The sequence below is a fragment of the Thermobia domestica genome, chromosome 8 (genome assembly GCF_964235325.1).
Source record: "Thermobia domestica chromosome 8, izTheDome1.hap1.1, whole genome shotgun sequence".
Classification (NCBI taxonomy): Eukaryota; Metazoa; Arthropoda; class Insecta; order Zygentoma; family Lepismatidae; genus Thermobia; species Thermobia domestica.
In genome coordinates, this window is record NC_137461.1 from 119,324,230 (window position 1) to 119,347,387 (window position 23,158).

Here is a 23,158-nt window from a genome sequence, read left to right on the forward strand (position 1 = left end):
GGTAAAAGGTATGTTCAATAAGTTAACTGATTATCTGAGGAATGGTGTTAGTAACTTTTTGAACTTTGTACTTAAGAAGTTGTTTTAATGTTACACATATGGTGAATGAGTTATCTACTTCCTTGTGATGGTTTTTATGTGAGCTGACACACAACAAAATTTATCGAAGAGATTTCTAATAATAAAAATATGTTGGATACTTTATTTGCTTTACTTACCGTATGTTTGCCTCATTTTGAAATCGATGCGCTTCGAAGATAGAGGTGAGTCATGTATCATTAAAATGGGTTTATAATGACCTTCTTGTGAGCTGACACAGAACAAAATTTATCGAAGAGATTTCTAGTAAAAGAAATTGTTAGACTCTCCATTTCCTTGACCTGGCACATATTTGCCTCATTCTGAAATGGATGCGCTTCGAAGATAACAGTGATTCATGTCTCATTGAATAGGCCTTGTGATGGTCTTTATGTAAGCGACCCACAATAAAATTTATCGAAGAGATATCTAGTAATAGTAATATGTTGGACTCTCCAATTCCTTTACGGAGAACATAATTGCCTCATTTTGGAATCGATGCGCTTCAGTGAGAGAGGTGATTCATGTCTGATTGAAAGTGTTTATGATGGTCTTTATGTGAGCTAACTCACAACAAAATTTATCGAAGAGATTTCTAGTAATAGTAATGTGTTGCACTTTCCATTTGCTTTATCTAGCACGTTTGCCTCATTTTGGAATCGAAGCGCTTCGAAGATAGAGGTGGGCCATTTCTCATTGATTCATGTCTCATTGTGAAAGGTTTCAAATGGTCTTTGTGTGAGCTGACTCACAAAATTTATCGTAGATATTTCTAGTAATAGTAATATATTGGACTCTCCGTTTGTTTTAGGTACCATATAATTACCTCATTTTGTAACGATGCGTTTCGCAGATAAAGTTGAGTCATGTCTCATTGAAAAAGGTTTGTGATGTTCTTCTTGAGGGCTGACACACAACAAAATTTATCGAAGAGATTTCTGGTAATAAAAATATGTTGGGCTCTTCAGTTGCTTTACGTAGCACATAATTGCTTCATTTTGGAATCGATGCGCTTCGAACATGGAGGTGAGTTATGTCTCATTGAAAAGGGTTTCGACGGTCTTTATGTGAGCTGGATCACTTCAAAATTTATCGAGGAGATTTCTAGCAATAGTAGTATGTTGAACTCTCCATTTGCTTTTACGTAGCACATAATTGCCTCATTTTGGAATCGATGCGCTTCGAAGATAGAGATGAGTCATGTCTCATTGAAAAGTATTTGTAATGGTATTTATTTGAGCTGACTCACAACAAAATTTATCGAAGAGATTTCTAGTAATAGTAATATGTTGAACTCTTCATTTGCCTTACGTAGCATATAATTGCCTCATTTTGGAATCGATTCGCTTCCAAGATAGAGGTGGGCCATTTCTCATTGAAAAGGGTTTTTGATGGTCTTTATGTGAGCTGACACACAACAATATTTATCGAAGGGGTTTTTAGTAATAGTAATATGTTTTACTCTCCGTTTCCTTTACATAGCACATATTTCCCTCATTTTTTAATGTATGCCTTTCGAAGATAAAGGTAAGTCATGCCTCATTAAAAAGGGTTTGTGGTGGTTTTTCTGTGGGCTGACGCAGAACAGAATTTGTGGAAGAGATTTCAAGTAATAGTAATATGTTGGACTCTCTATTTGCCTTACATAGCACATGTTTGCCGTATTTTGGAATCGATGTGCTTTGAAGTTAGAGGTGAATGATGTATCATTGAAAAGCGGTTGTGATAGTCTTTATGTGAACTGACTCACAACAAATATGTCGCACTGATTTCTAGTAATAGCTATATGTTGAATTCTCCATTTGCTTTACGTAGCACATAATTGCCTCATTTTGGAATCGATGCGCTTCGAAGATAGATTTGAGTTATGTCTTATTGAAAAGGGTCTTTATGTGAGCAGACTGACAACAAAATTTGTGGAAGGGATTTCTAGTAATAGTAATATGTTGGACTCTCCATTTGCTTTACGTAGCACATAATTGCCTCATTTTGTTATCGGTACGCTTCGAAGATAGAGGTGAGTTACGACTCGCCAGAAAGGTTTTGCTGTGCACTTGTTGTGCCCTAACTCACAACGAAATCGACCGAAGTTATTTTTAGAAACATAAACTATTTTAATACCCTTAATTAAGCATTGAGAACAGCGTAATATTTAATTTTGTTATTTGTTTGCTTCGATATTTTGAGTCATGGCTCACTAGAAGGGGCTTGTAATGTCCTTGCAGTTACCTAAGCTCATTTGGTGTTTATTTTCTTTTTTGTTGCATTTTACAATTTTAGTTATGAGTTATAAATAATTATAACAAAAAAAAATGTCTTGGTTCTAACTTTTAAGACGTGCTCCGATATGTGTAAATGAAGTTGTAACTACCATGTGGACGTGTACCATGCAACTAAAGGAGAGAATATCTAATACTTGTATCAGTCATGGCTAAAACTTGATAGCTTTTCTTTTTCTTTTTATGCTGTATATTTCTTTCAATACGTTATGTCTTACACTTTTTACACACACACAAAAAAAAAAAAAAAAAAAAATGAAATGAAATCTTTAAGTTTTACGTCCTACGGTTATGCCGGCTAAGCTAAAGGATGATGAGAAATGAATGAAATGATGGATTGAAGGAAGTTGGAGGAAACGGGGGAACCCAAGAAAACTCGTGCGCACGGTGTTTGTATACCACAAAGCTCACTTGGTGCGATGTGGAATCGAACCAAGGACCCCATGCACCAGAGACATTTTACACAAGATGCAAACGAAATCAATAAGATTATTTGTAGTAGTCCTGTAGATTCTTAACAAGGTTTTCATTACAACGCTAGCAAAACGACAGTACACTGCATAATGATTGAGATTTTGCCTAAAATGATGATCAACTCTTAAACTTTATTATTGCCCGAAGATGAAGAATATCTCGTATATCAGTCGATATTCACTTCAAACTTAACGACAGAAGATGCTTGAGGATAGATTTGCATGAATAGATGTTGAGAAAAAAGTTTTGGTGCTAAAATGTATGTCGTTCTTTGTGAATAATAAGCATCAAGCTTTTATTCTGCTGGAATTTGTTGTTTACTTATTTATGTATTATGCATATGAAAAATACTTCGAACAGCGACACACATTCCTAACAATGACGGTCATACAGTTTGGAAGAAACTGTAATACTCCTCGAAGTACATGGATACGTCGTATACATATGACTCAAAAAAAGTCGTCCTACTAGTAAATGACTTGAAGTACTGATCTAAATCTATAAATTTTAGTTATTTGCTTAAAAGATACTTGTATTCTACACTAGCGTGACTGTGTGGAATGGAATATGTAAATCATCTGTAAGTTTCATACTTTTGCGGTACTCATAGATATTTATCGTTTTAATAGCTGTAGCTTTACAATGTTATTAGCGTATAATGAAAAAAAAATATCCAAAGATGACAGATATACCAAGCAATACATCTCATTAAGCTAAACAACATTGGTAAATATAAATCCTTATGCCTAATTCACGAGAAAATCATTCTAAACTTAAAAATAGATGCTGCACGATAACTATACCAGATATTAAGGCGAAACTGATGCTGAAATATACACTAATCAAGATTTCCACTATGACACCAGCTACATAGCAGTATACAGTATAGTTACTAAGATATATCTCAAAATTATGATTGACTCTTAACACATTGACTGCCACTTTTTATTATTATTATTACTTTCATGTGGCCACGATGCTGTTACGAAAACATACTAAGAACTTCGAGAGTAAAACAATCTTTGTACTTCAATGAAAAATTTTTATTATTATTGTATTTGTATGAGTTATTTAACTACGAGGTTTTGCCCAGGTGTTTACCCATCATATTACATAAATATCACGAGCGTGGGTCACCTGCACTTCACGCGGTTCGCAATGTAAAGACATATGTGTAAATTGGTTAATCCATTGTGTGTGTTTAAATTGGTTAACTTTAACTCATACCTGTAGTTGGTGAACTTTAGGGTTTAATATGGATCTGCTTCCTTCTTTATACACGGTGTAGTGAAGAAAGTTGATATAATGTTTTCAATTATAACCGTACTTGTAGGCTGGAATGTCTTGAATTCAATTAGTTCTGTACAGCGGTAAAGTTGTTGTTGGTCCTTGTACAAAAATGTAGTATTGTCGTAGCGACAATAATGTGAGAAACATAAGCCATTGTCTTTAAAAATAACAGATTCATACTGATGCAGGACTTTGCCAGCTAAAATTACGAAAGTAGATTTTCGGTAGCAAGACTCTCAACCTGTTGATCCATTACCTTTTTTTTTTTTCCTTGTCCTCTATTACTTCTGAAAGATGGCCCATGTCATGAATCGAAGTTAGTAAAGTATTCGATATACTTTTGGTAAGTATCGAGGTGAATTTCAGTTGTGCTAGAAACATTTCCGTTTTTGCCCATCGTATCGTCTTAGAAATAATACGGAAAGGGACTTTTCAACGGTAACAATGTTCCACAATTTATTAACATTCATCTGAATATTATTATCTATTCATATTCGCCTGTCTTCCCAGTTAGCGAATATTGCTTTTAATTATTTTGAATTAGAAGTTTTCAGAGACGGTCAGCTAAAAATCTAACAGATATTACGTGGTCAGTGGTCTGTTCTTCTGTCAAACTGAATAAAACTTAAGTTTTAGCAGAAGAGAAATTATAGGTATATTGTACATATATGATAGATTTTTTTTTTTTTTTTAATCATTAAGATTAATATTTCGGAGAGGAAAAATCATGAAGCACATGAGTTACCTTCTCTGGACCAAAATTTAAAGAAAGATGTATTTCATTGTTTTGGGCAAGAACAATGGTTACAATGAATACATTTAAAGAAGTGGCTAAATCAAACATGAGAAATATTACATACTAATAACGACAAAAACAGGAAAATAAATAAATATTTCACAATTTCTGGTTACCATTCTTAGTCTCTCTCTCTCTAATTAATCACACAAGAAAATCTTTAGCTTTTAAATAACACAGAAGAATACAATGAAAAACAATGGTCTATTAATATATGCTGTTCAACAATGGCTGCAGATGTATGTTTCACTTTGCCAACCAACAGAACGCAAGGGTATAATATATTTAGTCCAAGAACAAACTAGATAGAGTTGAAATACAAAATTCACTCTATAATTGGGTGGAATATGTGTGTTCCCTTTATTAGTAAATTATACTAATAAAGGAAACACATGCATTAGATGAACTCATTGACTTTTTAAACTAAATTTTAAACCTTTTTAAAAATTTAGATTTTCCAGGCAATCGCGGAAGAGCTGACAATATACTTAGATAAATATATTTCAATTGTTATAAGCGCGCAAGCTACATACTTACAACATACCATAGAATGCTTGCGTGTCATTCATATTTTGTAGTTTTAATCGATGCTTTGTAACAACCTCATGAGTTATATTGGGAAGGATAGTAAGTAATCAACAGCAGCATATAATTTGTGCTTTAAAATGATTAGCTAATTAATTACATTCTATCTTGTACTAAATCGAATGCTGAATGCGTTTTATTTGTTGTTTTTTATTTCAGGATATGGGAGGATAGTTTTGGCTATTATATCATTTTATTTTATGCCGACCAATTATGCTATTGCTTGTTGGTGTTACGCAATCAGTGGACTTCTGGATGCTCTGGACGGACATGCTGCAAGGTATTTCAATCAGAGTGAGTAATTTCTAGTTTAAAAAAGAAAAAGTGGCTGTAGTGATGGTGTTCTTCATTGTTTGTCGGTATTGTTTGCTCTTTGCATTCAAAAGTGCAATTAAATACAAACCAGGGATATGAAGATACCAGCACAAAGTTTTGTTTAAACATAAATTATTCAGAATTTCTGGATCAGAGTTCGATATTAACACTTTCGCTGCCACAGTGCTTTTAAGTTGTGCATTCCCTCTGTGCCAACAATTGACGATAGATGGCAGCCAAGTCGCAGGAGTATAGATTCTTCAGGTGCCAATCTTGATAAAGTTAAACCTGTGATTGCGCGCCAAACAAAAAAGGCTATATACATTAACGTTGCTTTTGAGTATCACTGATCATACTCACGGCACATTAGCAATTCCGAAATGAGTATCACCGGTGATACTTATGGCAGCGAAGGTGTTAAGAAACAGGGCCCAGAATTCATGACAAATTAGAAAAATTGCAGACGCAGGAAAAAGACAGAAAGGGGATCGAAATGGATTGAAATTTCTATTTTTACGTCGCACGTTTATGCCATATAGGCTAAAGGAGATGGATGATTAATGAAACTGAATGATTGTGAGGGGGCCACAGGGATTAGTCGTAGAGCACTTACCTCTGGTGCGTGGTGTCCCAGATTCGATTCCCGACCAAGTAAGTTTGTGGTAGACGACAACGTATCCGTTGGTTTTGTCGGGGTTCTTCTGTTTCCTCCTCCAATCTCATTCCACCAATTATTCCATCATTCACTTCCTTAATCATCGTCTCCCTTAGCCTAAAGGGCATAATCGTGAGCCATTAAACCCAAATATTTCATTTCATTTTTGAATGATTGTAAGAAGAAAGCCGAAAAAACCACAGATACAATGTCCACCACAAGCTCATGTCCTGGGATCGAACCAAAAACCCTTGCACCAGAGGCGAGCATTCTGAGTCACTATTTCCCTAAATGGAATTGAAGAAGAAAGTAGAGATATGGAAGTATTATCGAGTGATATAATAGTACTATTATATTGAGTACTTTCCTAAATGTTTAAAAAAAGGCACGATGACTCAGTCGTAGAGCGCTCACCTCTGGTGCGTAAGGTCCACGGGTCGATCCCCGGTCAAGTAAGTTTGTGGTGCACAACATCGTATCCGTGGGATTTTTCGGGTTTCTTCTCACATACTTACTTCAGAAATTGTTTCGCAATCATTCAGTTTCATGTCTGTGCATTTCCTCGGAGTACTCTCGTTTCCGTCATCATTTACTTGCTTTAATCATTTATCTCCCTTGGCCAAAGAGGCATAATAGTGAGACGTTACACTGAAAGATTCCTTTCCATTCTAAATGTTAAAACCAAAGGAGAATTATTTTCAACTAAACTTAATTAGCCCGATGTAAGTTTATGGCTAATTGAAACCCTGAGTAACCAGCCCAATAAACGTCTTGATACCATGAGCAATCTCTTGTTTGCGTTCGTGGCTAACTTTGTTTTTCACACTTTTGAAAGAACAAAAATTAAGTGCTGTACAGTACTATAGATATATATTGATGACAATTTCTGTGCAAAGAAAATTTGCATTTGAATTTCTTAATCAGTAAATTAAATCAGGTCCATCCTAACGTGAAGTTCATTGTGGAATATACAAAGGAAGGTAAACTTTCCTACACAGATTTAAACATTAGAGGACGTACTAATAAGTTTGTTAATAGCGTTTACCATAAACACACTCCAGCTACACAACATACAATATACATTGTATCCGTGCATTCATTAGTGAGCAAAGCTAATATATGGAAAAACTTTTTTCTTCGTGCTACAAGGCTTTATTCATTGGCATTTGATTTAAAGAAGTAGATCGATTACTTATTGAAGCTAGGCATCCTAAATGGATACTGTTTCCACTCTATTTTATTGATGCAATCAGATTAAAAGGAGTCTGCGTTTCTACAAACCTGATACTGACATTACATATAAATAGTGAGTTGGACTACGTATATTTCTCAGATTGATAGCTGTATTTATTCCGTATGTTTGCGCACAGCTTTAAAACTTCCCAAAACTTTGAAAAAGATTATTTCTCAATTTAAGACCTATTACAGCAATCCTGATGAAAAATTGGAAGTATTAGGTCTATCTGGTAGACGTACAGTTGCCATTAGGGTAATGTAGATACGACGGAAAAGAAATTTACAAGTATAGGTCAAGGAACATCACAGAGATGCCGCCAAATCTGAACACCACGTTCAGAGTTTTCGAAACATTTAAAAGAAACACAGCATAATATTGTGAACTCAATAATTATATTTGGAGCCAAGAATGAAATTCTAAGACTTGATTTTTAAAATTTTTGTATTTTCTTTAAAAAGAAATCCAAACCTTAATATAGATAAATTTTTATTATGCAAGAAATGGAAATCAATAATTTTTAAAATACACATACAGTGTTGGTATAACAACAAAAGCATTAACATGAGCTGGCAACTTTCCCTGCTTGAACAAAAGAATATACAACTTGAGCTCGCCATTTCATATCGTATTACACCACCATTTGACCTGTGACGGACAGCAATTGACGAGGTGCTTTTTGCACTGCTCTCCTCTGATGAATCTGTTTCTTTTTATTTCCGTGGTGTTACTTTCCTACTTTTATCCTCCGTGAATGTCCAGGGAAAAACTGGAAACTAGAAAGTGCAAGATATTTTGGGGAATCAGAATTTCTAGTATGTTTAGTGTTTTAGTTATCACGTTATTGCTCCTGAAACATTATGGATAAAAGTTTTGTTTTCTGTTAAAAACCACTTCGAAAGAAATAACGACGTGTATCAAAATAAAATACAATAAATAAAAGTAAAAGTGTTATTTGGCTGGGTATACCAAAATCGAGTAAATTTTCTACCTTATTTCATTATACAGGATGTTAAAAAAACATCGTATCATAAATTTAGGAGGTGATTCGTTATATCAAATGATTTTTTTTTGAAAAAATACTAATAAACATGGGTCGGAAAATGCCTCCTTTCAGAGTTGCAAACCGCCGAAAATGCGAAAAATCACGTCTTCGCAAGCAATTCAAAAAGTACACAGAAACTAGTATGTGACGTATCTAAATATTGATGTTTCATAATCCTCTGTACCCATGCAGCGAATACTCAATTAGTGCTTAAAAGTGTATCTCGTACCCCAACTTATTTGATACAATTCGTTACGCCGGTACTGGAGGTTTGTGAAATACAACTATTTAGTTACAGTGCATAACATAGTTTATGCACTGTAACATAGTTACTGTGTAATTTCTTGAACCGCTTGCGATAGGTCTCATAATTTTCAAGCCATGTCGTTATAAAACGTGATGTTTCTCATTTTCGGTGTTTTCTTAACTCGGAAAGGGAGGCGTTTTCTGACTCATGCTTATTATATAGCTATTATTACAACTTTTTCAATTAATTTGATAGAAGGGGTCGTCTTTTAAATGTATGACATTGTATTCATTAACACCTTGTATATGAATTTTATTTCATTGAAATATCTCCGTTAAGAAGGTGTAGTGTTTAATGGTTTTAAATGTAAGAGCTACTGAAGTAAGCTCTGTAATTTCTATGGGTGGCAACACTGACAATTCTCATACAGATTTTCTTATGTCAAACATTATGTTCTGTGATGGAAATACGTTAGAGTTCATTATCTCTTGTCAATACAAAGAGGAACAAGCCAAATGCTAAGTTTTGTGTGGTTTTCGTACGCCAGGCTCTGAACTTTACAGTCCCATAACTGTTTCCCTACTGGCGGACTGCAGCTAATAATTTGGTAACTTACTAACTACCTGATGTTCTTTCAGTATATGTAACTCTTATTGCGCAATTCGAGTCTTGATATCGCGCCCCTTGCTTGTTAGTTTGAAATAAAAAGTGACATTATACCAAATTGAATTAGAAACAGGTGATTTATATTGTATTTTTGCGTGTATACGCCACAACTGACCTAAAAAGTATTTTTTTTTTTTTAAATCTTTGCTGCGTGAAAACAACTAAAAATAAAAACCCTGCCTCTGAACTTCCACCAGTTTTATTTTGGTACAAACAAATTCTCTCTCTTTCTCTCTCTCTCTGAAAGGATAGCAACCGTACTAACTAATTCTGCTAAATAAAAGTTAAATTTTTCGTTTTTTATATAATACACCGTTATATAAGATAACAAGAAAATAAAGTAACATATCTTAGCGGGCATATTTGGATTTAATTAAAAGATGTCTTGAAAATCACTGACATGTTGATCAAGATCAAGAATTTGTAAACAAAGCTACTAGATTTTACGTATTCCATCTGTGAATTTTTTCATGAAAATTAATAAACTTTGCCCATTTAAAACTGCAAAAACTAAAGGAACTCAGAATGCACTACAAAATACTTGGTATATTAATAGAAGTACTGAAGAAAATACACAACTAATTTTTTAATTGTAACGAACTGTGTTTCTTCTTCAAACCATTATGATGATTCAGAGCTGCCAGTTATTATATGTTAGAAGCTTGATAACTATGAAAAATGCTGATAATTCTACAAGTCCAGTGCGAGAAATTCTATAGGCAAGTACTACGAAATTATGAATTAATAATCGTTCATTTTTCGTCGTGTTAGAAATCTTGGTAATATAATCCCAATGTTTATCAAGTGAACCATGGTCGAGATTGATTTTAGATTCTTTAGTTCTAATAAAGAAGGAATCATATATAAATCTTTTAATTAGGAGCAATTGTGGCTTTTTGATGGTGTGCTTAAAGATAGATGGCCTGATTGAATAGCAGGTAACTTTATCCCAACAAAGTTGAGGATTCACGTTTCAACTAAACTACATATGTACCAAGTAAGTGCTCCTATGTTGCTGGATGTATTATTTTTTATTTGCGTATGTAAATCGTACCTTCAAGTTCTGATGGTTTGGGGAAAATGCTGCTAATACGGGCATGAATACGGAATAGTTTTAATATCTGTAAAAATAAATACATATAAGGCTCAATGGGGTGTGAGATTGAATTTGGAGAAATTAAAGCACAAAGAATAAAACAGTAACTGACTGGATCGGGACTCGAACCCGGTACCTCCAGCATACCGTGCCGATGCGTTAACCACTACGCCGCCCAGTCCGCTTCCCCAGAATAGCCAGTCACTCTTGAGGTCGATGCTGCTCTTATCTCGGACCACGTGGGTTGTACAATACCATAGACCCCTGCTGTGATTGGACAGTCCTGTGTTCATATATCGAGAACCTTATGACGATTGTGATTTCATACATACTAATGAAAGGAGGAAATAACCTTTTTTATATACACACCAAATCCTTTATAGGTGTGAATTCTAACGCAAATTAATTAGATGAAACGAGAACTTAATCAAATGATCTTTTGCAAACTGTGATTATTCTGTTGGAAAACAAACCCGAAAAATATTAGAACTAATGAAATGCTCTAAAATTGCAGTTCATATTAGGGCAGGGACGCCACCATTTATAGGAAATGAGCCTCTCTAGTCATGCTTCATACATAAACGCACCTTGTTGTTGAAGGTAAGATAGGGTGACAAGGTGAGAGAGAGACACATCGGATCATAGACGAGTGATTAGCGTTTTTTCTTTGCAATCAAGGAGTTCTGGTTTTAAGTCTGGTGATGGGTCATGTTTACTTGTTCCTCCAGGGTTTTCCCTCAGTTCAACTAAGCAAATGATAGAATAGTATCTTTAAATATAATCCCTGGCTGACTTCCTTCCATTTCTTATCCGAGTGTCATTATTACTGTTGATTGTTAATGATTCTAATTCAAATTTTCCACCACACAGGTTGTATTTAAAAGTTTAAATAATTAATCAGATATATAATTTAAATAATTAATCAGATGTTTGTGTAGTATGTATTTTACACAAATATGCCTGTAACTGTTAGATGTAATTAGATTTGATTAAGTCTTACCAAAGAAATTTTATACACACATTTAGTTATGCCATTTTCTCATAGCTAAAGTGGCTCTGCATAAAAGACAGATTTGATTAAAGTACAATTGATTTCTGATTAAAGTACACGTAGCACGAAACATTTTAAACTTCAATTCAGTATTTCATGTAGCCTTGCTGCTGTAAAGGAACATATAGCTTCAAACAGTTTTCTCACTCTTTCGGATAAGCCTTAGATTATGAAGTAATATAATAATAATAATAATAATAATAATAAACTAATGGTCAATTGATAATGCATTGAGGTCCAGAACAAACTTGTAAGAACCATACTTGGGGGCCATTTTGTATTTTTCTTGCCTCTTCTATTACACAACAGTTAGCTAATTGTTTATAAGTCATACATTTTCCGAATGCAACTGTATGAAATCTGAATTTTTCTAAAAATCAGCCTGGCATCAACGGCCTTAATTTGCGGTATGGATTTGGTAATCTAAAGGTTGAAGAAAATATTTTCAGTTAAGATTTAAGTCTCGATTCAGATTTGCATTTAATGTGAGTTTAACCTCCCTGGACCTACTGCTTACCGTAGATTCGAACCACATGAGTTCCCGACGGGAATTGAACCCAGGTCTCCTGCGTCAAAGGCACCTCTGCTATCTACATGGCCAGACGGAGCTCAAGTCTCGATTCAGGTGTATTATGGTGGTCAGCTACACCCTTCTTGTTAGTATGGACTTACTCGCTTTTTCACATACCTTTGCACTCTTCAAAAACAAACCGCGTAACTCAATTTGTATCACTCCGCGCACGAGTATTCAGTGATTGGTGCAGGAGAAAATGCTTCGTCTGTTTCCCGCAATATTTCTGCTTCTGCACGTGCATGTAATCCTTCACTGGTAACCTTCCTGCCTGCATGACCATCATCAACTATAGCGCGCGCTCTGCGTATTTGTCAGTGGTTGTGGCTGTTTTCTTGTTAAACTTAATGTTTTTGTGTAAGATATCAATCCACATGTAGAGATGTGCTTTCAATTGAAACTAAAATGTTCTTAGTGTGATTTAAAAATACAATAATTGCTACCTAGGTTGAACAAGTGGAATTTCTTGGGGACTATTTTCTTATGGAAGAATAATGGTCATTTGGCTCATTGTCAGTGTTGCTCACTTCTGGTTATATTTCGTTTTTTTTTTTTTTTTTTGTTTTTTTCTTTTAAATCGTAGTCAGACTGTTTAGTCAGTTTCAGAGAACTGGGCTGCAAATGTCCATTATGTTACCCAAAAGAAAAACTGAGCCCTTGTACTAAATTTCTATTTAATATATTAAATGCATTATACTTCGGATAATTGGATATAAAAGGTTGTAGGCCTATTATTTTAAAGATAAGTAAGAAAGAAAGATAAAAGCTATTTCACCGATTCGAAGTAGCGTAACGTCTGATGTTAATTCTGTATGTTATAATCAGGGGTAAAAGTGGGTCTGAAAAGGTAGGGGGACGGTAGCAAGCGGCATGACGTCACGCCGTCCCCCCGCCTATCCTTGCCCATTTTAATTTTTTAGGAATTGGGGGACGCCGTACATATTTTTTCGAGGTCAGGGATGGCGTTCTCCCGCGTTCCCCCACACTTTTACCCCTGGTTATAATTCGCATATCGATTAAAAGAAACGATCGGGTTTAACCCTTAACATACCCTCTAGGGACCCCAGAGAGTGATATTTGGTGATACTGCTGCAGCTATAAGAATCAATTTATTCTCGATTTTTATGTGTGTCCTGCATCCGTTTGGGATATACTATCTATTACATAATTAGATCAACGATGTGTTTGTTAAAAAAAATACAAATAATAAAAACATACTTGAAAATGTAAAAGCTCCATTGTTAAACTTGTATCTCAGATTTACGAACACAAAAGTATAAAATTGTACGAAAAACTGAATATTGTTAAAGTAAACAATATTTGATATCAACAATGCTCATTTAAGTTAGGTAAGCTTTTAGACATCAATAATAATAATAATAATAATAAAAATAATAATAATAATAATTTGAGTTGCAATACTATGTTGAGAAATTAAAATAATACTTGGGGTCGCCAGAAGACCCCAGCTTGGTAAACAACGTTGACGAGTTAGGCTTGGTACGTTAAGGGTTAAATGAACATTTAAGAGTCGCAAGAATGATTGTCCGTTCTCAGGAGTAACAAAATATCTGAAAAAATCTTCAAGGGATACTAAAATTGTTATATATTAAATAAATAAACTCTTTCGCTTTTTTTTTTTTTTTTTTTTTTTTTTTTTTTTTAATGAACAATTATTTGATCCACATGTTCTCTTGCCTCTACTTGAGAGTCACGTAGTGATCCGAAACAGTCTTGAAATGGACAGGAGTAAAGAGCATATGTTTTAAATATATGCTGCAAATAAACATAGTAAGACAACAGACTAGAGAACATAGTAAGATCCAATAGCTCTGATTCTAATTTTCCATGTTATCCCTTGACGCTATGGGCAGGCTAAATAAAATTTAGTAGTGATAGATTGAATATTTTGAACCATTAATGCGAACTCCCTGGTATCAAAGGACGAGGATTTATGGTCAACCACGATTAGCCATGATTTGCGGTTACAGGGAAAATTTAAGAGATTGTTCAGCCCGGCTTCCAGGTATGGACATCCGCAGGACTTTTTCAAAGGAATAAAATACCGATTCCAGGGGAGGACAAAAGACCGACACACAAACTCAGTCGCGAATACACAATATTTTGATACACGAGGGCACATAATACATCAAGTAAAACAACAGTTATTTACGTGCGTATGCTTTTTAACTACAGTAAATAATATATAATACCAGATACTATAGTATTTAATATGAATATATTAAGTGTTACGTAGTACGTAATAGTATGTCTTGACATGCACTTCCAAAAACCTTTTAAAACCAGGGAGGCAACATCCCCTTTTCCCCTTCCCCGCTGCGGGCAGCCATGCTTCCTAGTGTTCTGTGTCTATATTTATATGCTACTTCAAAGATTCAGGAGAGAGAAAATGCATCTTGGTAGTCTAATCTATCAGAAGTCCATGCCATTTCATTTTCAATCTCCCGCTCTTCGGTTTGTTTCTTAATTTGTTAGCTCGAGGTTTTCTATAAACTTTTTAGTCTGTTAGTTGGCAACATTTACACACTGTCGTCTGCATTGTTTACAAGGGCTGCAAAGCTTCGTGAAAAAGCGAATAGCAGTAAGGAACAAATCATAACATTGTTCATATTTATTGCATGCAGTACTGAACTAAAGGATTCCCTGCGCTGACATTCGCATCCTGATAAAATCTTTCAGTTTAATGTCTTACGATTATGCTCTTTAGGCTAAGGGAGACAGATGATTAATGTGATGATAAAAGGATTGGTGGAATGAAAATGTGGGAGGAAACGGGAGTACCCCGAGAAAACCCACGGACACAATTTTGTCCACCACAAACTTGGTGGGGATGGAACTAGGGATTCCACCCACCAGAAGTACGAATCTACCACTGAGTCACTGTACCTTCCTCCAACTCCCGCATTCTGATAAAAGAGAAGCTTTAATTCCCATGTATACTATGCATACATCCATTAAGTGGATCAACAAAATAAGATATTCTTTGCTTCCATCAAGATTTAGAACTTAAAAGATAACTCTTTCAAAATATTTTTCTAGATCAAATTTAAAACTTAAAGTTACATTATGTTGTTGCAGAAAGAAAGAAAGAAGAAAAAATATGCTCATGACTATAATCTATGCTTTTAAAATTTTGAAGCAGAGTATAAATTCTAAGTTTTAGTAATAATATCGAAGAAAATACATGAATATAGAATATATATTCCATTCATCAATATAAATTTGATATCTGTTTATTGTAAAGATCTGAAATACTTTCTTAGTTTTTTAATATGTAGTTAACGAGTATTAACGGAAACGTGTATTTGTTTTGCAGGTACAAAATTCGGAGCTATGTTGGATCAGTTGACTGACAGATGTGCTACGATGGCATTACTAGTTGTATTAAGCTATTTCTACCCAAAGTACATGTTCTTATTCCAGTTGAGCATGACCATTGATATTGCTTGTCATTGGATTCATCTTCACACGTAAGTAGTTGGCAGAAAGTTAAAAGGGAACTATATACGTATTCTTTAAAAAATTACTCTAAAAATGTTAGTGTAACAGGAGTAAAGAAATTTGTTCATAATAGTTACGAAGTGCTTATAATTATGTAAACGAATTTTTCATGAGCAATTAAAATTGCTATGTAAAGTAATTAAAACTAAATTATAGTGCGATCGATGTTGGACGGAATATTAATCTTAGTTTATTTGTGTGGAGTTTGTGGTCCTTTTTCATTATTGAGCTATATGAGAATGAAGCTACGTTTAAAGTAAGAACCAGACCACATGTACTGCCACCTGAAATCAAACCTGGTTTTCCCCACGCAAGAAGAGAAATTGATATTTGTGGGTTGGACATTTAACCAAAGTAGCTTGGTGACATTATTTGTAACTGACTTATTTCATTAATTATGTTCATACCATTAGTGTGGCTTATTATGGATACAGCAGAATGACATCAAGTTAATATGTTTATTTTAATTGTAAAAGGCCTACGTTTATGGTATACTGTTACAATAAAGGTAGATATGTTCTAATATTCTAATGTTCTACCTGGCACAAAAAGTACCACTTGTTATGATATAAGGTGCCCGTCTTCCAATACCAGAACCAAAAAAACAGCTACATATTACAGTACAGGTTGACCCATTCTAAGTTTTGATGTCGAAAATACCCAGTGCCAAGATACACTAGGTGGAAAATATCTAGTAATTACTAGATTATAATCAATGATCCTGTTCGCTGGTATTCAATCTCAGTGATTAGGACAGTGATTACAGAATTCGCGACGACAGGAGATTTTAAACCGATGAAGTATTACGTATGAATAATTCAAATCTAACAATTTTATTGCAGGGCTTTGAATAAATAAATAAATAAAAGTATAAACAAAAAGTTAGCATTATTCCAGATTTTGAATAGCCTCAATTAAGACGAATTAATTCAGTAATTTATTATAGTTTCGTACTAGCTGTTCCAAAGCCATATACATTAAAGTTATATTAGAGACAATGTTGAAAATTTTTTTTACAGATTTTGATAGACTGAATTCGAAGTCAAATTTCATTAAGAATTCAAAAAGTTTAACAACCAAGTTAAAATGTATGATGTTTACTTAGAGTTTTCATAAAGACTTTCCAACTTTAAAATTGCATTTCAGAGTTTGAAGTTGCATTTTTGAATTTCAAGCAAATTTGACCAATTAGATTATTGAGTTTTGTGAAGTATTAAGAACAGACTTCCAGTATATCATGAAATTCAAACTTCAAGTAAATGTTATAACGCGTAAAGCATTTTTATCAAAATGTTTTCCGAAACAAACTTAAAATTTGGAAATTCCATTAAGTTAGCCGAAAGTTAATCATGTTTCGAGAAAACATGACAGTGATTTTCTTAAAAGAGTTTATTTTTGAACAGGGTTGTAAATGAGTGCGCACATTTCAGCTAGCTCATATGAGCACACTCGTTTTTCGTGAGTTTTATCGTGATCTCTACTCCTTTTAAAAAAAATGTGAGCGTGAGGTAACTCGAATTATAGGTAGTTTGAGCGTAAAACCACGTTCAATTTCACGCCCAACGCCAAATATTTTGATTTTAACAAAATAATGTAATCGTCCATTTGTAAGTTTGCTATTGTTCGATCTTTGAGAAGAGACTTTAAATACTAACTTGTGATTAAACAAATGATGTAGGTTAGCGAGGTTAGCGCTAGAAATAGCTCGAGGTGACTGCAGTCTGGAAGTGCATCTATTTCAAATGATATTTGTTTAAGTGGCGGAATTTATCATATTACTTTAATGCTTGTCCAAAATTATAACACGATAGTTACGTGTGAATGAAAGACACGAAAAATTTCTTGCCTCGTTGACAATTGTAGGTTATTTTACTTGTAAAGAAATCAATAGAAATAGAGATTGTTGTAACCTGCAGATTTTGTGGAAACAATCATTTTAGTATCAAAAAATTCATCTCGGTATTTTAAAAAATCAATTATGTCTTGAATTTCTTAATGTAATAACAAAATGTAAGTAATAGAGCCAGTTGTTGGACATTCTTTCTTTTCTTTTCTTTCCATTGTAAACTTAAAGCGTTTGGCGTCCTTTGGGTTAAATAATAATAATAATAATAATAATAATAATAATAATAATAATAATAATAATAATAATAATAATAATAATAATATTATTATTATTATTATTATTATTATTATTATTATTATTATTATTATTATTATTATTATTATTATTATTATTATTATTATTATTATTATTATTATTATTCCTTTTTCTTCAGTTTGTCGATTGTTCTTCTTTGAGCTAGAGTAGAGAGGATGCGTGTGTGTTTGCTTTTTTTTTTAACCTTGTATTTTTAGTTACTTGAGTTTTATTTAAGCATACCGGCATCAGATAATTGTCTTATTTGTAATGCCCCAATCTATGGTAGTCAAATGCAGTTTTAGTCTGGGAAATCTCATTTGAAATGTTTACTTAGTTTAGGTGAAGGAAAAGATAAAGTATTGCGTAACTAACTAATTAACTCTATGGCCTATGGAACCCGGAGGTTCAATGCCGCGTTCACAAAAGCTCCCCAGTTTCTACTTTGTATTCTTAACTCTGCGAAATCCATCTTAATATTGTCCTCCCATCTGCGCCTAGGTCTTCCTAATAGTGTTTTCCGATTGATCTTCCAGTCAAGACTTTGAAAGCGTTTCTACTTTCTTCCATTCTAGCTACATGACTTGCCCACCTAAGCCTCCTAGACTTGATGACCCTAACAATGTGGGTAAACCGTATAAATTATGTAGTTCCTCGTTATGAAGTTTCCGCCATTCCCCATTCCCGTTCCTCTTTGGGTCCGAATATTCGTCTCAGGATCTTGTTCTGAGATACTTTCAGTCTATGTTCTTCCCTCAGAGTAAGCGACCATGTTTCGCAACCATACAGAACAACAGGCATGATTATCGTTTTATATATTTTAAGCTTCAAATTCCTCTACAGAATTCGCGACGACAGGAGATTTTAAACCGATGAAGTATTACGTATGAATTTTAAATGTACAAAATGTGAAAATTAGGAAAGTTTGAACTTAAATAAATCTAAGGCATCAGATCTTAGTAATCAAAGCAGTAGTACACAGATTGTTGGTAATCAAAATTCATTAGTACTTCAATCTGGTAATCAAAATAAAACTCAAAAGGACGAAACAATATCTTTGGTAACTATTCAGAAACAAATCGCATTGTCTTTTGTTAATATAAAACTTTTCATAATGAAATTAAAGCTTTGAAATCTGAAACAGACAGTCTAAGAGAAGAAAATCAGTAACTTAGATTTCTTCTTAGAGACAAGCAGTTTAACATATTTGAGGTAAAGAATTCAAAATTAGCATCAGGTAAATCCTTAGATGTGTCTCAAGGCATAGTTAACCATACATCTTAGTCAAAGGTTGATAATGGTTCACATGAACTTGAGTTAGATAATAACAGAGTTGTCTCAAAGAATAAAAAGAAAATTAATGTGTTTTTTTTAAAAAATTATATTCGTTAATCAGAATCGGGAAAGAGACGTTAAAAGGACTACGCGTAAATTGAATATTGGCTGTAATAACAATAAAACTGATTTGGTGTCTAGTATGAGGAAAAAAAGCTTTATTTGTCACTAGATTTAGTCCATTTGCGTCCGTTGCTGATGTGGAAGATATACTAAAAGAACACTTGACTTCTTTTAAGTGTACTAAATTGAGAACTAAATATAATTTATATACATCTTTTCATATAGAAATCAACAATTGTGATTATGGTATTAACTTTCCAGAAATTTGTAAGGGCCTAGAGGTATTCTTAATTGGCTCTTTTTACGGCAAATTAAAAGTATTCATTGATTTTGATGGTCAAAATGCCTTAAGTCTAAATGCAGATGCAATCCAAGAATAGTTATAAAATTTTGTATCAGAACGTGTGGGTCGTAGGACCAAACATGAACAGTTTTTCTCTTCTGTAGCAGACTGTGCTTATGATATAGTGGTCATTACTGAGACGTGCTTTTACGGGACTTATGATGCTTATATTGGACTCCATATAGAAGAGAATTCATGGTTTTTAAACCATTTTCTCTCAATGGGAACGATCTGGGACGAAGCAATTCCAAGCTCCTAGGATTTTGGACGTTATATTGGAATTGTAGCTTTGGAAATTTACGTCTGCTTTAAAATTCAGTATCATTTTAGATATTGTCAGGTAGTGTTGAAATGTTTACGTCTCAAATGTTTGACTAATTTTAGTGAAGCATATTAAGGTTAACATTAATATTTTTTCTCTCTTTTCAGGACTGTTCTTCAGGGTAAGACTAGTCATAAATTCTTTGATGCGAATGACAATCCTATCATGAGAATTTATTACACCTCAAAACCTGTGCTTTTTATGATGTGTGCAGGGAATGAAATGTTCTACTCGAGCTTGTACCTGCTTCATTTCGTTGAAGGCCCTGCAAGTAAGTTAGTAAGAGATCAAAGTAGTTTTAAGATCTTTGTTAAAAATATAAGACAAGTAATTCCTTGATTTTTGACTGGTTGATTAGAGCTTTGGAGAGTCAGGTTCTTTCAGCAGGAGGTTATGTTAGACGTAAACCTACAGCGTAGCGTAGGATCCGAACTACATAGCTCCCACCGGGAATCGAACCCGGGTCTCTCAAGTAGTTCTTTGAGCTTAAGATAGAAAGTGTAATATTAAAATTTTAGTTTGTACCCTCCACAATTTCCAGAATGTAGCATACTCAGAAGTAAAATCATAACTGTAATAAATGCATATACTGTACATTGTACAAAATAATGTTCTGTTTTGAAGACCTGAATAACAGGGTTCACACTGAGCCTGAAAGTCAGTGCGAAAAGCTGAAGGAAGTGATTACTAGTAAGTATCTGAAGTTCTTTCGGTACAGCATAATATATAAATTCGACATAGTAATTACAGTTATATGTAAATATCAATAAATACAAATGAGATCGAAATATTTAGTAAGAGTTCTCACTAGATGTGAGCTTAACTTGCTATACACACTCCCTTTTCTATGTGAGTTCTTTAAGTTGCTAGTATCTTTATCGACTCCTCTAAGCACATGAATTTGTAGCCTAATACTGCATACCATTTCCGTACTTAAAAGACTTCAGCGACCATACAATTATTTTTCAATTATTCAGACAAACACATGGAAGAAAAGAACATGAGCACTTGAGGAAGCTTGATTTTCATGTTACATTAAGCACGTATTTCACAATAAATTTGTTCTTCTTCAAGTTAACTAAAAGTAATTAGACCAATACTTTATCATAGATAAAATAAAAAATAAATAAAATAAAATAAATAAATAAAGCTTCACAGTTGAAAGTTTTCAATATTTTCGTCTAACCAGTTCATTTTGTTACTTGTCCGTTGATTTTTAGGACTAAGGACAGTCAGGTTTTTGCGGTATACCGTTGAAATTGTGCGCCCTTCGATACCCCATATGAAGCATTAAACTTACGTATGAATTTTCTTTGTTCACACAATCATTCAAGTTTGTTATAAATTTTATTTTTGAAGTTTCTATTGTTGGCATCCTATTGTTTGCACAGATCCATTCAGAATTCTAAATTACACTTTCTTGGGCTTTATTGCACCCAAGAAACTGTCACAATATTTGGTGTTGACTGGTACACAAAATGTTTTGTGTGGATGTTAGGAAAGGTGAGGTGGGAAGTTAGAATTAAAATGATGAATCTAACATGTATAATCATATTAACAGAAATATGATTACTGTCTGAATTTAAAACCACTTCATTTTCATATATGGGCTTAAACTACACTAGTTAACAAATTTAAACTTTTTGTTTGTTACATGAGAAAAATCACCTGATCTTAAAGGAACTTATTGCGCTGAATTCGAATATGCACTCGGTTTCTCTCCGTCACGTACAGTTTTCCCGTAACAGAGGGATTTTCGGGAAATTCCCTCAAAAATTTCCCTTTTTCAGATATTTTATTCCCCTAGCTCCTGTCCCCTTACATATAGTAACATAGAAATTATACCTAAGTATACCTTGATTTATATTTAATAAACCCTAAAAGTTTCGTAAAAATCGCTTTGTTCTTTCTAGAGAAATAAATATATTTGTATGTATACTGTGTGCACTGTTTATTGCACCTGATAGTAATGCTTTCAGATCTCCTGAGTTGGGGTAAAAGCGATTTGCTTTATTACTACAAACACAGACATAAAAATGAATATTTACAATAGTCAACAACACACTTGTATTGCTCTCTGTAAATTAGAAACGTGTATAAAAATAGAATGTACTTCCAACGTATATTTTTTTTAAACGTACAGTATATGTATATCTTAATACATATATATACAATTCTCCAAGTTTTTTCGTTTTGTTCATGAAATGGTTATCAATATTTGTTATCAAATGTAACAGAATGCAAAAGAAAGAAAGAATGGAATACAGACTCATTGCTGACAACAATGAACTAATGCAGTCTGAATTTTCCACTACGGTATCGTTTCCCCCCTCCCCCCGTGCATTTCTTTCTTGTGTTCTTGACACCTGGTGAGGGAGTTTGTACATTTTTATATTGACGTGTGGTTTAACACTACTTCACTTTCAAAGTTGTCTTTGCTGCTAAGAGTGCTTTCATGTTTGATCTTAACGGCATTATACCCAACTAAGAACAGAAGTTTAGTTTGTGATCAGTACAATGGCGTCAAGAGGACGGCGTTCGTGTGTTAACTCACCAAATAGTTTTTGTTATGTGTGTGGCCAGTTTGTAGTTAAAGGACAGTGTAGATCCATTACGCCATCGGTGAAACTAGCATATTATATATATTTCGGATGTCGTGTGGGAGATCAGGACAAAACTTGGGCACCCAACATAATTTGTGCGTCGTGCTACGTCACTTTACTTGCATGGGCCAAAGGGAAACGGAGGTTCATGAAATTTGCTGTACCAATGGTGTGGAGAGAACCCACCAACCATCTGGATGATTGTTATTTTTGTCTCACAGTAGTTAAGGGACATTCTAAAAAAAGCAAATACACAATAAGTTATCCCAACGTTAAATCCGCAATTAGACCTATTCCGCACGGGGATGAACTTCCACTTCCCGAGCCCCCTACCAACTGGGAAGAGATATGGCCAAAAGACTCTGATGATGATCATGACCTTGATGAACCATCGACATCAACATGTACATCCAAGGATCCAACGTTCATCCCTGACTGTGTTCGCGAG

General features: G+C 34.0%; 1 protein-coding gene across 2 annotated transcripts in view; it reads left to right on the plus strand.

Annotated features, from left to right (window-relative positions):
* Pis (phosphatidylinositol synthase) overlaps positions 1 to 23,158 on the plus strand; it is a 63,729-nt gene that overhangs the window by 30,220 nt on the left and 10,351 nt on the right. Inside the window, exons 3-5 of one of the 2 annotated variants that reach the window (XM_081768923.1) lie at positions 5,662 to 5,796; positions 15,720 to 15,873; positions 20,215 to 20,378. In XM_081768923.1, the coding sequence (XP_081625049.1) occupies positions 5,662 to 5,796; positions 15,720 to 15,873; positions 20,215 to 20,378 (453 nt within the window). The remainder of the gene's footprint in view (positions 1 to 5,661; positions 5,797 to 15,719; positions 15,874 to 20,214; positions 20,379 to 23,158) is intronic. The other variant, XM_081768924.1, reaches the window with a different exon arrangement.